This window comes from Eschrichtius robustus, chromosome 20, assembly GCF_028021215.1.
Source record: "Eschrichtius robustus isolate mEscRob2 chromosome 20, mEscRob2.pri, whole genome shotgun sequence".
Classification (NCBI taxonomy): Eukaryota; Metazoa; Chordata; class Mammalia; order Artiodactyla; family Eschrichtiidae; genus Eschrichtius; species Eschrichtius robustus.
In genome coordinates, this window is record NC_090843.1 from 21,048,311 (window position 1) to 21,065,104 (window position 16,794).

Genomic DNA, 16,794 nt, shown 5'->3' on the forward strand with positions numbered 1-16,794 from the left:
TCTCTGCTTAATGAAATGCAACTTTCAACGTGATTCTGATGCAGCTGATTCTCTGACCACTGCTAGAAGAAGAGAGAGAATCTGCCCAAACCCTGAGGGTTGATGGTCGCAGGCTGTGGCCATAGGTGCACACCAGAGGTGAAGCTGCGAGTAGGGACCTTGGGGCAATTGACCGAAGCTGCGTGCACGTTCTGTGTGCTGCTGCTCAGGGGCCATTTTGCAGGAGAGCAGTCTTTGAACTCTTGCCTTGTTTGACTCCCCTGACAGAAACCACATGAAGTGGGTCTTGGAGCTGTTTCTTCAGCTCCTTTTCACTCTGTGGCAGGTTAGCACTAAGTGGTATCCGTCAGACTTAACCCCAGTTCTGCCTGGTTTTCGTACCCAAAAAGTCCTTTTGCCTCAGTAAACCCAAACTTTTCCAAATCAGGTTGACTTAGAAATCCTGGTCCTAGGGACCCTGCTGAAAACTGCCTGGGGAGTGAGAGGCAGCAAGCACGCAGTCAGCACCTGCCCACCTGCCTGTGGAAGAGTTGTGTTAACACTCCAGAATCCTCCACGGAAGGATAGGATCAGGTTTTTTTTGTTTTTGTTTTATTTTAAGTCAGTATTCTCTAGCTACAAGCTAATGTACATTAAGGTTTTTTTTCTTCTGTGACCTGGGAAGTCCTTTGTTCCTGGGCAGGGACCCGGTACGTTTCGGGGAGAGGTTGCTGGAAGTCTCGGGCTCCTGTTGAAATCTTAACAGACTGGGTTGCAATCACCATGTCATTTGGCTCTCCTCCCTCTTAGAAAGTCTAATCTTTAGTTCCAGAAAAACTTAGGCCATTGAACTCTTTACAGGTAGAGCTGCGCTTGTTAGGAGACTTTGTCCGTATTAAGCTTTTCACTCAAGCAGGACTCTGTCGGCGTTGGCCAAGGCAAGGTTGGTGTCTCTTGGTGCAGCAGGAACTGCCTGTTGCCTCTGATCAGGATGAGGTGGTAAATGTAGTTCGGGCTGGGCCTGGGCGGTGGTAGTTGGGATGGGAACAGTGGCTTGGTTTTACTTAGCTGTTCGATCAGTGGGTTTTGTTTTTGTTGTTAGAATATATGCTTTTCTGAGGTTTGTATGTACTAACCATCGCCCTTCCCCACATGACAGAATGTCACATTAAAGCCCAGGCAAATTCTACTCTTTCTGTTCATCTGTGTAGGGAACTCTCAACTTTGGTGGGATCAGGGTGGGCAACGGACCGACAGAGGAGGATGCTGAGATTATTCAGCATGACCAGCTCTCCACCCATTCAGAGGACGCAGAGGAGGTAAGATCAGTGGTGCGGGCTTCCTCTCCTCCCACCTCGGGTCAGCCCTAGTCTTGTGTCCCTAAGTGGCCTCACTCCTGTCCGCTCCTCGAAAAAATGAAAAGACTAATACTGAGGATCAGCTTGCTTTCTGGACCTCTTAGGGCACTACAGCTTTTTCCAGTGGTGTCTGCTCTAAACTCCAGGTGTTGCCTGCAGAGCCCGCAGCAGTTTTGTTCTGTTGTCCGGCTTCCTGAGTTCCAAGCGGCCCACAGTACCCTGCACGCAGATCTCAGTTATTGACTGCTCTCCTCGGGGCCGAGGCAGAGCTGGCCTCAGCGCCCCAGCTCTTACTACCAGAAACCCAGGCCTCTTACGGCGGCTCCTTCATCCCTTGCCCCTCCCCAGAATGGTTCCCGTTGGAACTTTAATCACTGGGACTTTTGAAGTCCTGTTCCACTAATGTGCTCTTGTTGCAGACATTTTATTGAGCCTTTAAAAAATGTGACTTGCCTACTTTTTAGCCAAGTTTAGTCTAGTTTAGCCAAGCTAGACTTTTCCTTAAACCACCATTGGATTTTTTAAAATCCAATCTCCTTGCCTGACCGTTCGTACCACAAAGCCTCTGAGCTGAACTTTTGAACCTCATCTATTCAGTATATTCTTTTTAAAACAAACAGAAAAGGAGTTGAGGACCCAGGGGACTGGACTTTGCAGTCTGACTGACCGCGTCTGCTATGTGTATGACTTTAAAAAAAAATTGCAAGGCCTGGGATGCCTTTTAAAGATTAAGTATCAACACTCTTGGCCCTGCTGACTTTGCTCTCCGTTTATGCTGAGGAGGCTTGCCTCCAATGTCAGACCATTTAACATTCACAGTCCCCACGCCCCCGCCCCCAAGAAGCAACCAGTAGCCCTGTGCTCATGACTTGTGACCTTGTGTGTGGCATGGCTTCCCACTAAGTGTAAATTTGTGTTTTCAAGCCTACCGAGGATGAAGTGGTAAGAAACAAGCTGGCTTTAGCTTCATGTTTATCTGGGGCTTCTCTTCCCGTCCTTGTGATCACTCTGCTGTCCCTGCTGCATCCTGGGGCCACACATGACACCCATGTATTCTGCATCTCACTGGCCATTTCTAACCAGTTTGTGAACCCGTGTTCTGAGAAAGCTCATCTCCATTAACTGCATCTCATGTCAGTCACCTCTGTCTTTGTTTCATTGACTTTGCTGATCTAATGCCTTGAGAATGGCTTTAAAGGAGCTACAAGTAATGTCTGCATTGGCATTCTTGAAGTGACTCCCCTTGGGAGTTAAATCCCATTGGCCCCTGCCTTCCTCTCCTGTGTTGTTATGTATGGTCGCTCTGCCCCCTGGGAATAACTGTTTCCTCCCTGCTCCTCTGAGTGCTTATGGGAAAGCTCGCCCTTCCTCCCTGTCTGAGATGCAGCCAACCTCTTCCTGCTGCCCTCATCGGCTGGATGATGCTTGGAGTGAGAATGCTGGACGTTCGCTTGGGGTCAGCTTTACCTCCACGTGACCCAGTTGGGAGGTAGACAGTTTTCAAAAGGAGGCTTTGCCTCTCAGATGCATCCCAGAAAAAACAATCCATCTGTGTGAAAGGAGTTCATATTATACCAGTCACACATAGAGGACAACAGAGAGTAGAAAGAAAGTTGGCTAAATATTCTGGCCACAGCCAGAGTAGAAGGCCTTCTAGCTCAGCAGTAGTTCATTTAGCAATATACAAGTTTTGAATTGGGTTTTTAATAGGCCTTGCTGCACTGTTTGCATCTTCCCCCCAAATTTCTCTCTAAAATACCCAGACCTGTGAACCTTTCCCTTTCCTGGCTTTCCTGGTCCTCTCTAAGGGGGCAGTGGGATGGGAATGGGAAAAACCTTTGCCGTTCTGTGTGAAAGCAGACAGTTGTCGGTCTTCCAGAAGGCCGGAGAGGCTCCTTTGCTGGCATCTAGGAGCTTCCGTATTCCTCTGGACCACTCATCTGTGCAGAGCCACAGGCTGAGCTGCCTGGAAGGTCCCTGTCAGCATAGACCTCACTTGCAGCCACGTCCCAGGGGAGTTGACATCCAAACAAGATGGACTGGAATTCCGCCTCCCCAGTCTCTGGCCCCCCAGCTCCCTCAGAGGTTCAGTTTCCCACAGCGTCCTAAGTAGTGAGGACATTTTACCATCATCAGGTACATACACAGTCTAGTTCTCTACAGCCAGATTTAGATAACTGTCTCAGTTACCTAAATACGTCACAGGTGGAAGCAGCAGTCCCGCTCCCTGGGGGATGAACAGTCCAGCTGCAAACCAGAGCCAGGCTCGTCAATTGTCTGGGAAATCTTTGAAGGCTGTAACCACTCAGCAAGGGTCAGTGGGACCTCTCCCCACTGTGTCATCTCACCAGGTACATTCATCCAACCCATCCATTCATTCACCCTCCGTGTTCCAAGCACTCTGTTTAAAGCTGCAGGAACTGAGAGAAGAAAAACAAGTCCTTGCCTTCAAGGAACTCCCAAATTTAGGACACAGTCTGGGTGACAGATGCTGTGATCAAGGTGTGCCCAGGATGCTGTGGGAGCACAGGAAGAGGGCACCTGACAAACACTGGGGTGGGGGTAGGGAAGAGGAGACCCGGAAAGGATTCCCTAAGGAAATTATGGCTGAGGTTAGTTTGGTCAAGCCGGCGTCTCTGTGGAGGGAGAGAGGGAGGGAATGCGGATGCATCAGTCTGTATAGTTATCATAAAGATACAGAGGCCTGCGTCATAAAGACACATTTTGGGAATAAACAAGTATTCAGCTTGGCTGGAGCTCGAAGTCAGGAGTTGAGGGACTGGTGAGAAGTGAGGCTAGAGGTTGGCAGACACCAGCCATAGTAGAGTGTTTAGGTAAGAAGGAGCGTCAGAGGGCAGTGAAGCTGGAAGTGACACAGCGCATGCCATTGCTGAAATACCCTAGTGGAGGGTAGGGGGTGTATTGGATGGGGGAGGGGCACAGTCTGAGAGGAGTCAGGAAAGAACTGGGAGGCCTGAAGGCATTTGCAGTGGGAGTTGGAAAGGAAGGGACCAATATGAGATGAAGGCAGTAAAAGCTGCGGGCCCCAGTGCCTTCATGAATGTAGGCAGTGAGAGTGAGTGAAAAGTCAAACTCGACTTCCAGGCTTGGGTGCCTGGGGCACTAGTAGTGACCCCCTGTTAGACATGGGACGAGGAGTAGAAGTAGGTCTTGGTGGGTCAGAGGAGAGCAATCAATGAGTTTAGTTTGGGTGGCGTCGAGTTTGAAGCACCTGTGCTGCAGCAGGAGGAGATGTGGCACAGCTGGTTGGAAACAGGCAACACGGAAATAGAGGTGTCCATTTGTAAGCCCCTCCCGGGGTGGCCGCTGAAGGCCCGAGTGGCAGTGCTACAGGAGAGACATAAGGGCTGAGGCAGGAACTCCAGCACTTAAGGAGGAACCAGGAAGGAGGCCGAGAAGGCACATCCAGAGGTAGGAGGAGAACCAAGAGGAGGTGAGCGTCCTCAAGAGGGAGGCGGACAAGGCAGTAGTGACGGACACTGCAGAGTCTCAGGTCACAGAATGTCTGTTAGACCTCCTGGCTGGGCGGTAAGGGGAGCGTGCGAAGGAGGTGTGTGGAGCTGAGGGTGCCAGAGGTGAGGAGCAGGCGTGGTGCAGCGGCGGGGAGGTGGGTAGAGAGTTAGGGCGGCGGCGGCAGTTCCTGGTCAGTCGTAGCTGACTCACACGGGGCAGTGACAGACTTCTAAGCGCTTGCCTGGGTTTCTCACTTACTTCTCGTCCCACTTAATATCTCCCTCCAATACGTAGATAAGAAAAGTTACCCAAGGTTGCAAAGCAGGAAGTTGGGAATGGAGGAGAGGAAAAAGCGAGAGCAATGCCTGGCAGGGAAGCTGTTCATGGGAGAAACTCAAGGTGGAATAAAAATGCTGAAAGGGGCTGGTTCTGAGGGAGCCCCGCACTCGCTTCTTTCTCAGAGCTCTTAGTTAAAGCCCTGCGCTCCTTGGAGCTGGGGGCCCGTCCTTCCTCAGAACGTGGGCTTTGGTGCGACGGCCAGCAGTGGTGGCAGAGAGCTCTTAACAGCACGTTGGGGTTCCGGTGACTGTGATTACCCTAGTTTTCAGGGTAACTAGGAGACTTGGAAGAGCCTGTTTCAGAAGAAAAGCCCAGAAGTACTCTGGGTGTAGATAGTCAGAGGTGAGAGAAAATGAGGCGGTCGCCCAGAGATGGCGAGTTGGAGCTGGCCCCTCTCCCCACTGGCCATGCCTGTGAGGCCTGGGCCGTTAGCGCCTTACCAGCCAGCCCTCCTCTCCTGGCCCCATGTGATTTCTCAAGACAGTTCTTGTATCTTTTGGGGGTGACGTCATGTGAGTCTGCAAAGAAACTGGTGAAAAACAGACTCTGACCTGTGGGCAGGGCAAGCTGGGGAGGCCCACTGGGCAGTGGCCCTGTGCTCCTGGAGTCTGGTCTGGACCACGTGGGGAGGGGCGGGGAGGCCCCCGGGAGGGGAATGGCCCACCTCCTGGCCTTCAGTGGCTGTGGCCCCACCCAGGAGGGTGAGGCCCAGAAGCGTGCCTGCGGCTTCTCAGGCAGCCTGGCTTGGAGCAGCCCTAACAGGGAGCTCCCGGAAGCTCGCTCCAGCCCCTCCGCTTTATGCTGCAGATAATTTCTGATGTTGAGACAAAAACTGGAAGAAAGGGAGCGTGAGGAAAACAGAAACAACAATACACGTTCTGTTCAGTCTTCATCATGTGTCCAAGTAGGAATTTGTAAAACTTTTGCCAAAACGTCCCTGTGTGATCTTTTCAGAAGTCTCAAAAGTAAAAGGAGGTTATCTTGCCGCCAACGTGTTGTGAAAATAAGAAGTGGCTGCAGAGGTTTAGCCTTCTCCAGGCGGTTTCCAGCCTGGTGGCCTGTCCCCTGACGTACGACCCCGGGCAGAGCCCTTCCTGCCCTCCTGGCTCGTTCGGAGGAGGGCGCTCGGCTCTCAGGCTCCGTGAGGTGGAAGTCAGCCAGAGCGGGTGCTCCCAGACAGCTCTTAGCTCAACGTGCAGCCCACTCCGGAGCTGACAGCCTAGTGGGGAGAGAGAGCAGATGTGTTGAGAAGAGTCTCATTAAGACGTAGTTCATTAAAATGTGATGTATTGAGGGGCATGGGGTGTCCCAGTCGGGGGCTCAGCCAGGCAGGATTTCTGGGGACGGCACAGCTGAAATCCCCACCAGGAGTTTAGCAGCGGGGGCTCCAGGCCCATGTAGCCGTTCGTGCCAGCGCTCAGAGCCCTGCACACTCCCCTCCCAGCCTTATATCTTCTCTCTGGTTTCCTCCCATGACAGTTTGATTTTGGGGACACCATGGTCCACCAGGCCATCCACACCATTGAGTACTGCCTGGGCTGCATCTCCAACACCGCCTCCTACCTGCGGCTCTGGGCCCTCAGCCTCGCTCATGCACGTGAGTGTATTTCTCTCAGGTCAAAAACTATGTTTCTCCCCTTCTCCGGGCACTCCCTCAGGTGGGGGCTTAAAGAGAGTGGACATTATGTAAAGCCTCTGGAATTACTGACTCCTGAATCCAGAGAGAATGATGTCCAGATGGGAGGATCAGTGCTTTTGCCAGGTTAGCTGATGAGGTCTCAGAAAGCCAGGGGGCAAGGAAGACTGCGGTTGAGGGATGGCAGAGCAAAACGCAAGGCCTGCAGCACCCCTGGCCCAACTGAACCGGATGTCATGTCTCTCCCCGTTCCGCAGAGCTGTCGGAGGTGCTTTGGACCATGGTGATCCACATTGGCCTAAGCGTGAAGAGCTTGGCGGGAGGTTTGGCGCTGTTCTTCATCTTCGCCGCCTTCGCCACCCTGACTGTGGCCATCCTCCTGATCATGGAGGGCCTCTCAGCCTTCCTCCACGCGCTGCGGTTACACTGGTGAGGGGCAGCGCGGGGCCGAGGGTGGGGACGTGTCCTTAGCGGCACTGAGGGCAGTCTTACTCCTGTCCAGAATCCAGAGACACTAGGAAGTATCTGCTTTCACATCCTCATACCCCAGGACGTACTTGGTAGTGAGCCTCAGGAAATGTCCACAGAAAAGCACAGCTCGCTCTCACAGCCGCCAGGGAGGACTCTCTGGTGAGTGCTGTCACAGTTGCTCTCCCTGTCTCCAGCCTTCTTCAGTGCTCTTGATGATGGCTTAAAAGATCTGCTGGGGTTTTTTGTTTGTTTGGGGGTTTTTCGCACTGGCATATAACTCTCTCCTGTCTTCAGAGCAATGAAAGCAGCTCTGGAATAGATTCTACGTCCAGGAAAGTGCTAGAGCACACTGTGCCCTCATTTCGTCCCCCTTATTCTGTCATCGTGCCAGTGTCTTTGGGTAGGACCCCTGGCAGCTCTATGTGAGTAGGGGGATTCTTGGCTCCATAGCACGCTAGCTCAGTACACTGAAGCAGCTTCTTCGGAAGGGCAGGTTTTGGATTTGTTAGTTTTCTTTAATGTCGTTTTTGGCTCTTAATGGCTCTGCATGGAGATAGCTCAGCCCCAGGCAGTGGGAGATCTGGGGTCTGGTCTGGACCGTGACTCCATGACCTCAAAGTAAGGTTGCCAGGTTTAGCAAGTAAAATTACAGAGCACTCAGTTACGTTTGGATTTCAGGTAAACAATGAATATTTTTTTACTGTATTTCCCGAATGTCCGTGGGACATACTTATACTAAAAACTGGGCATCCCGTACTTTATCTGGCTACCCTACCTCAAACCCTACATCTTCGAGTCTCCACTTCCGCCTTCACGTTATGATTCTCCCTCTCTTTTGGGGTCCAGTGGCTCTGGAAGCTCCAGACCCTCTCCTCAGAGAAACACCCCCTCAACGTGTGCACACACAGTTTTAACCAGTTTAGGGGCTCACAAACTCACTGACCCTACCTTAGGACTCCCTAGACGAGATGATCTGTGGTGTTAATGACCTCAAGGTCAGAAGAGGGCCGTGACTGTCTCTTTCCATCACTTCTCGAAACCTGAAGAAAACCAAAATCTGAAGCTGAGAAACCTCTTCCCCACTCCCTTTATCTTTGATTTTTCTCCTGGCTTGGTTACAGCTGAGCCTGCTCAAAGATTCCACCGTTTGTTGTTCTGAATTACAGAGGTGGGACGTGAGGCATGTAAGGGTGAGCCGTGGCCGGGACTTACCCTTCTCTCAAAAGCTCCTCTAGAAGACTCTGTCCTGCTGCGTCAGTACGCGGTGCTTTCTCAGGCCTAGCCCTCTCCTCCCGCCTCCCGTCCCCTCCCCGCCCAGCTGCTGTTTACTGGGAGCCGGGAGGCTGGCCACGCCACCGGCTCTCAGCTTATCAGCGCACGCTCACCCGGGCACACTTCCTACCACTCAGTGCGAGGGGACGTCTGTGCTGCCACCCTGGGGTGACTCACTTTTTCTTGCCCTCTCGGCTTCCTTTCCTGTTCCCTTCCCGTCTCCTGAGCCCTGGGCTTGAGGGAGCAGTTACCACGCCACCTTGACTGCAGCCCAAGTGGGGAGCCTGTCGCATCCTCCCTGGGTGGTGGGAGCAGCCAAGGAGCTGGAACAGACCTGTCAGAGCAGTGAGCCAGGCACACCGCGGAGCACGGAGGGCCGCCTGCGCTCAGGCCTGTTGTCCAGAATGAGCTGAGGCGATTGGGAGGTCATGCTTTGCTACCTGCAGGATTACTTCTTCCTCGGGCTCACCTGCGGCCTTCGAGTGAAGGTGTCTTCCCACGTCCTCGTGAACGAGCCCAGGGAAGTGACAGGTGGCGAGAGAGCAGGCTTCAGAATCGGGTGACCCGAGTTTAAATTCCAGCTCTGCCCGTGCTGGCTGGGTGACCCTGAGGAAAGCACTTAACCTCTCTGAACCTCACTTGCTCTCGTGTGAAAAGAGAGGATAATGTACACGTGACAAGGTTGCTGTGATTAAGTAGGAAATAATGCACAGACCAAGTGACTGCCGCGGTGCCCTGGCACACCGTAAACCTGTGTTCAGTTGCAGACGCGGCTGCCCTGCGGAGAGGGCTGTGGCCCCTGTAGAGATCTGCTTCCGGTCTGTTAGAGAGAAGGGAGACCCCAGGGGGATGCACGTGATACCACTTGAATGCCTCGCAGATGCAGTTTGCAAGGAGTACTTGCAGCGTGGTGGGTGGATGCTGTTGTTTGGTAGTGGAAATATTGGGTAGAAGAGAAAAAACAGTGAAAACTCCTTTGTGCAGCTTTCAGAATCCCGTCACTGGGGGCCTGTTTGGAGCATCTCCCCCCCCCCACCAGGAAGGAGTGAATGAAATTGGTGCTCTTGCACCCCCTCCTGGCCGAGTGTGGGTATGCCTCAAGGATTCCTGGGTCTTAGTCCAGCAGGACTGCAGGAATTCTGTGTTGAGGCCATCCTCTTGGGGGTGGGAATAGCTGGGCCCACTGAAAATGGCTGCAGGGACATTGCTGCGATTTTTCCTGGCGTCCGGCCTGGGCATCTTCATACCTGTCACTTTACCCCTGGTGCTCAGCTGGGGTTTCTTGATTCTGATGCAAGGGCTGCCCCATTACACAAGTTCTGGGTTTTTTTGGTGGGGACAAGAAGAAGAACATGTGATTTGAAAGCAAGGATAAACCACAGGTCTGAGGTTCATGTAGGGTCATGAGGAGGCAGGTGACATCTGGAAACAGCAGTGAGCGGGTTCATGCGCCTGCTAATTCTGTCTCCTCCTGAGTTACATCCGTCTCTTTTCCTCCTACCAACTGTGTGTACTGTGCTTGGTTTTCTTGGCTACCATAATGAGATGTCTTTTCTTCCTCAGAAAAGGCAAAGGCAGGGGTGTGAGTTGTGGTTTTCACTGTGGACACCGGAGTGCTATTAGCAGAAAGACTGCTGCCCCATGGCCTGCCTTCACAGGAAGCTCATCCCTTCCTAGCTAACAGATTCCACGTGAACACTCACAGACTGGGGGCTAACGGGACAGATTTGGGGACCAGTGTGGTGTAAGGAACTCAGTGGCACCACAGCAGGACCCCGCGGGGTGGCTGAAGGAGTGGCCGCTCAGGAGCACGAGAACACCTGAAATGTGACCTCATGGCCCCAGCACTGCGCAGAGAGGGACAGAGCCATCTTTCTAAAACTGCCTCCCCTCGGTCACATCGCCACAGGCAAGGGAAGAGGCCCAGGCTTTCCCCCTTCATTCACTTGAGAAGACATGGCTTCTGTCACGTAGCAGGAGAACTCTGTCTCTGGACTTCCAGTTAGTCCTTCTGGGCCACTGGGTTGCCTTTTCCAGGTGCGGGAGCTGGCAGGGGTGACAGAGAACCCCATCTGACTGCCTGAGGCTCTCCTCACATCTGCTGAATCCTGAGATGCGTTTTAGTGGCCTGGGGCGTGGCAAGGTCCATGGAGGCGCCCCGAGCAGAGCCCCTCAAGAAGGAAGAACTTGCAGGGCAGCCAGCGGGGCCCCACTGTGCCCCGGCGCAGAGAACTTCATGTTTATACTTTCTCAGGAAGCACACAGTTCCCTGGCTGGGAGGGAGGAGAGGGCGGGGAGACCAACAGGGAAACTGCTTTCTAGCTTTGTGCTGGGAGGTTAGGATGAGCACGGATGAGAAGGGAGGCGAAGTCAGGCTGATGCTGAGATACCCAAGATGTCCCTGGTGGGGGCCACCCTAAGTCCCTAACCTCGAGCAGCAGCTGGTGGGCGAGGTGGTGTCAGGTGGTGTGTCAGAGGGACCGCCCATCTGCTCACACAGCAGAATTTATGTGCCCCCATCCCAGGCGCGTGTCCCCTGATGTAGATGAGGCAGGCAGGGTGATGCCAAGAGAAGGGTGGTGATCCCTCAGGCGTCTGAGAACGTCTGCAGCTTCTCCATTCACCCAGTCTGGAGTTAGCATTGTTTGTGTGATGAGCCAGCCAGAGGTCAAAGTTCCGGATACCTCACAGACCCCAAGGTGAGCTGCCCACCGGCTGGGTGTACACTATTGAACAAAGTGAAATACCATTGCCGCGCGTGCAGACACAGCCTACCCAGCGTGGAGGATTCAGTCGTCACCGCAGGGGTCAGGAAGCAGGAACCTGCCCCCATCCCCACCGCATTCCCCCAGAGGAGGCCTCAGGAGCTGGGCCCTCTTCTCCAGGTGTTGGGACACAGGGCTGAGTTCTGTGACCGACTGCAGTTTGAAATACCCCCTCCTGGATCCCATTTTCTCTGAGGGAGGCTTGGCCAAGACACTGATGGGAATCCTCCAGGGGCCGGGAGGCTTTGGGGGCCTTGGTGCGGCCCCTGGAATGCGGGGTCGGGGAGAAGGCTGCCTGTTCTTACGGCCGCACAGAAAATTCTCTTCCCCTCTTCTCCCCAGCGGGTGGAGCTGGCGGCTCTGCAGTCAGGGTCCTCAGCCAGCGCCCCAGGGCTGAAGGGGCCTCTGAGGACCTCTCGGGGCCACCAGCAGACAGTCCTCTTCCCACTCCCTTTTCACTGATTCCTCCCTTATCTTGGAGGGAGGCCACCCTGGCTGAAGGCTGAAGGCTGAAGGCTGAGTGAGGGGCATGAAGGTGGAGAGCGTCTTGGCGCCCTGCTGTGCAGTCAAACCGCTGCCTGCAGCCTGCCCCGGACCCAGCGCAGCCTGCTATCGCAGGGATCTCGGGCCCCCAGGGTCACACGGCACTGAGTGGAAACTATTCCTCAGGGCAGCTCTCCTTGGCTTTTTTATCCTCTGAATCATGCATTTTTCTGCCCATATTTGGTGGTGATTTGGTTGCTGGGCAGACATCCAGGGCGAACTCGCAGCCTGGCTCTGCATACAGGCGTGGACTCCTTCCTGCCCCCTCAGAGTTTGAAGGGTCCAGAGAGACCATCAGGGATGGATGCTGGGCTGCCGGGGAAGGGAGCTAAAGCTGTTTTTCCTTTCAGTCCCCAAGAGAAGAATTCTTTCTTAGATGTTTTTGTAGTTGGAGAATATTTTTGCCATTGCTTTGAGAAGACTTCCCCTCCTAACTTCCCCCTTTCCTGGGAATTTCCTCCCTAAGTCGAAAGCCTCCACCGTTCACTAGCAACCCTCCCTTCTCCTTCCTCCCCCGAGAAGAGAAATAAACAAGAAAACAGTGGCGCCTGCCAGGGTTCCTTGCGCTGAGCTGGTGGCTACTCAGGCTTCCCTTGGAGGTCCGCTGCAGGCCCTGCCAGGAAGCGGGTGTTGGGGGGACTCTTCTTCATCGTTAGAGACTCAGGTCAACTGAACGTTTTTTGCACGTGGCCCTCTGCAGAGAGTTTTGCATAAACACACTCTCTGCTGAGCAGGACGGAGCAGGAACTGAGGCCAAACCGTTGCACTGGTGTGCACTCTTGCCGCGGGCAGGCCCTGGGCGTCACGAGTGGGAGGTTGTGTTAGGATTAGGGTCGTGTGCGCCATGAGCAGGACGAGGTCTGGGCTTTGTGGGCGGCAGGAGGCTCGGGGAGCTTGGGGTTGGGTCATCCTTCTGGCCCAACTGTGGAGTCCCAGAAGGTTTCTGTGGAATGACTCTCCTCTTCTCTTTCTCCAGGGTGGAATTCCAGAATAAATTCTACAGCGGGACGGGTTTCAAGTTCCTACCCTTCTCCTTCGAGCACATCCGAGAAGGGAAGTTTGACGAATGAGCCCCTCCCTCAGGGGCGCTGTGCGCCCTCTGCCCTCCCCGCTCCCTCCACGGTGATTAGCTGTGCTCCGCTTTCCTGTTGGTTGTGAGCCCTGGGTATCAGGGCATCTGAGTCATCCCTGCCACCCTTCCCCCAGCCACCTGTGAGTCACTTAGACAGACCCAGCCCTTCCTGGGTCCCCCGCCACCTCCAGCTTTGTGTGTTGTAGTGCAGTGATTTTCTGGAGAGAAGCGGGCCCGAGCCGTCACTCAAACCCACTCCCGCTGGGCACCCTCCTTGCCCTCCCAGCCTCTGTCCAGCCCTTCCTGTGCCCCCTGGTGGTGAAGCAGTTTGTGCATTTACACAGGAGCCCAGAGCGCTTGGAGGGAGCGCCTTCACCGTCCACACCCAGACTCTGAGCTCCCTGCTCCTGCCACTCTCCTTCCCGGTGGGGGATGGGGTGCTCTTTAACACTCCCCACTCTTGGATTAGCAGGGGTGGGTCCAGGAAGATGGTGTTTCTGTCCTCCGCCCACCCCCTCCGGTCTTCAGTGCGCTCGTTAATCAGGAATTCAGCTGGACCCAACTGTGCCAGCGTGCGTGGCTTCTCCCTGGCAGCCCCAAGGGTCCCTGGATACCCTGCACCACCTTCCTGACCCCCACCCTAAACTCACACCCTCTCCTCCTCCTTCCCAGAATGCCCTTTTAGCACCCAGCATAACATGCACAGCGGGGAGGACCCAAAGCAGAGGTCCTGGCTGGCTCTGGTGACTGCTTCTCAGGCCGTGCATGGGCCGCAAGCACGCCCTCGGGACAGAGGGTCCAAGTCCATGCTCTTTCCTGGTGCAGACCCGGAGACCTTTCCCCACCCCCAGTCACGAGTCTTGAGTGCAGAACTGTAGTCATTAGGGGTGGTTCTGCCTGCAGACCAGCCTTGCTCTGCCCACCGGTGCCCCTCCCCACTTCCACACCGACCCCAAGTGGAGCAAGTGGGTCCTGGGCAGGGAAAGTCAACGTCATTTACCATTTGCTGATTGGAGGCAGCTGGCAGGGCCGCCAGTGCGTGCAGTTGTGAGAGCTGCGTGGCCCTGGCCTGTGGGCTGGTGGGGAGCGCCCCCAAAGGGCCGCCGCCCCGTCACCCCCACACCAGGATGTGGATCTTGGGGCCTTTTAATCATGCGTTGGCACAGCAGCCCTGGCTGCTTCAGCTAAATTGATCCCTGTGCCTTCAGTGGGCGAGAGGACCCCCTCAATTGGTCGGCCCCTTCCCACCCCACCCCACCCCACCCCTACCCCCTGCTTGTCTGGGAGCTGCTTAGCACTGCTCACTGGACTCTCCCAGGCTGGGCCACCGCCCCAGTTTCACCGCGCAGTAGCCAGTGTGACCCGACCCAGCCCTTGTGCAGAGCCCCCTCCCGTCCGGTCCCTCCCTCCCCGTGGTTTACATGATGATCTTTGCTCTGTTTACAGCGGCAGGAGTTTGAAGCAGAGTTCTTTATCAGGAATCCTGCCCAAGGCCCTTCTGTTCAGACATTCCCATGCGGAATAAAGTGTGTTTGACTCTATCAGGGAGGCTGCTTGTCTGCGTGCCCACAGCCCCTAGCCCCTGCGTCACTCAAGGCTCAGCCCTCCTGAGCCCACCCAGTATCCTTACACCTGCCACTTCCCTCTGTCAGCATTTCTGCTTTTTCCTCTGATCAAAGACCGCAGTTGCAGTGGCCCTGGCCAGGCAGTTAGTGAAATTCTCACCTTATCTCAAGTTTCCCAGGGGCCTTCCCACTCCCTGAGCCAAGGCAGCTTTTCAGACACTACCCATGTGGGGGAGGGGACTTGGGGACCCATCTCCGTCCCGCTTTCTGCACCACACACCCAAACAGCCGGGGGAAGCAGGGACCTGGACGTCTGCCCACCCTCCTCTCCCTCTTCTGCCAGCGTGCTCTCCAAGGCTCAGCAGCCTGGCTATTTTGAGCCCTGATTGCCTTTGGCCTTGGTGTAGGCGGAGGCTCAGCGTAAGGTTGGTTCCTCAGGGCAGCTGGAAAACTCGAGGTGCTGAGGCAGGCAGCCCAAGAGCCCAACGGGATGTCCTGGCAGGCGGGGTGGGCAGGGCGGGCGCCTTCTCCCTCCTCACTGCCATGTAAGGTGACCGCATTCTTTCTCAGCCCTCCCTCTCCATTCCTCCCTCCTGGGGCCTCCAGGGCAGGGGCTGCCCAGGAATGTGAGCAGCAGCAGGCCACCAACTGCTGCTCCAGGAGGGGCGGGAACACCCCGTTCATTCCATGCTCCGCAAACCCTCTCCTCCCTGACGGGCCACCTGCCCTGGAGCAGCCCTGGGTACAACACCCAGCATCCACTCCTCAAAAAGTTGCGGGTGGACATTCAGGAAAATGAGCCCTTTTAACCTCTTCTCTGTTACTGACTCAGATAGATAACTAGGAATCAATGGACTAGAATTGAGAGTTCAGAAACAAACCCTAACGTGTATAGTCCACTGGTTTTCCACACGGGGGCCAAGATAATTCACTGGGGAAAAAACAGTCTTTTCAACAGATGGTGTTAGTACAACTGGGTACCCACATGGAAACGAACAAATCTGGACTGCTATCCACTGTATACAAAAATTAACTCGAAATGGATCACTGACCTAAACAGAAGAGAAGTCTTAGAGGAAATCATAGGAGTACATCTTCCTGACCCTGGGTTAGGCAGTGGTTTTTAGGTATGACGTCAGAAGCACGAGTGATAAAAAAGAAGATAAAAGATAAGTTCGGTTAGCAAAATTAAAAACTTTTGTGCTTCGAAGGACAGGATCAAGACAACCCTCACACTGGAAGAAAATATTTGCAAAGCATGTATCTCATAAGGAGCTTGCATCTGGAATATATACAGAACTTTTACAACTCAGTAATAAAGACAAATACCTCAGTTTTTAAAAGGACAAAGGATCTGAACAGGCATTTCTCCAAAGAAAACACGAATAGCCAATAAACCCATGAAAAGGTACTCAGTATCATTAGTCATTAGGAAAACGCAAATCAAAACCACGAGACACCACATCACACCCACTAAAAAGGCAATAATTTTAAAAAGACAATTAAGTTTAGGGACTTCCCTGGTGGCGCAGTGGTTAAGAATCCGCCTGCCGATGCAGGGGACATGGGTTCAAGCCCTGGTCCGGGAAGATCCCACATGCCGCAGAGCAACTAAGCCCGTGTGCCACAACTACTGAGCCTGCGCTCTAGAGCCCACGAGGCACAACTACTGAGCCCATGTGCCACAACAACTGAAGCCAGTATGCCTAGAGCCCGTGCTCCGCAACAAGAGAAGCCACCACAATGAGAAGCCCAAGCACCACAACTAGAGAAAGCCCGTGCACAGCAACAAAGACCCAACGCAGCCAAAGATTAAAAAAAAAAAAAAAAAAAAATTACAAGTGTTGACAAGAATGTGGAGAAACTGGAACCCCCATCCACTGCTGGTGGGACTGTAAAATGGTGCAGCAGCTTTGGAAAGCAGCCTGGCAGTTTCTCAAAATGTTAAACGTAGGATTAACTTAGGACCCAGCAATTTGACTTCTAGATTTCTACTCAAGAAAAATGAAAAAATGTGCACACAAACTTGTGCACAAGTGTTCATAGGGGCATTATTCATAATAGCCCTAAATGGAAACAACCCAAATGTTTATCAGCTGATGAATGGGTAAACAAAAGGCAGTATATCCATACAATGGGTATTATTCTACAATAAAAAGGAATGACGTACCGATACATGCTGCAACAAGAATGGACCTCAGACACAAGGCCACATAATGTATAATTCCATTTATGTGAAATGTCTAGAATGGGCATATGTGTAGAGACAGAAAGTAGATGGGTGGTTGCCTAGGACCAGCTGCTGGATGGGGTTGGGGGC

At 53.8% G+C, this 16,794-nt stretch overlaps 1 protein-coding gene across 2 annotated transcripts in view; it reads left to right on the top strand.

Annotated features, from left to right (window-relative positions):
• Nucleotides 1-14,450, top strand: part of ATP6V0A1 (ATPase H+ transporting V0 subunit a1) — a 55,908-nt gene extending 41,458 nt beyond the window's left edge. For both annotated transcript variants that reach the window (XM_068531499.1, XM_068531500.1), the window contains exons 18-21: nucleotides 1,191-1,298; nucleotides 6,630-6,747; nucleotides 7,044-7,215; nucleotides 12,814-14,450. In XM_068531499.1, coding sequence (XP_068387600.1) covers nucleotides 1,191-1,298; nucleotides 6,630-6,747; nucleotides 7,044-7,215; nucleotides 12,814-12,907 — 492 coding nt within the window. In that variant the 3' untranslated portion in view covers nucleotides 12,908-14,450. The remainder of the gene's footprint in view (nucleotides 1-1,190; nucleotides 1,299-6,629; nucleotides 6,748-7,043; nucleotides 7,216-12,813) is intronic.
• The last annotated feature ends 2,344 nt before the right edge of the window (nucleotides 14,451-16,794 follow it).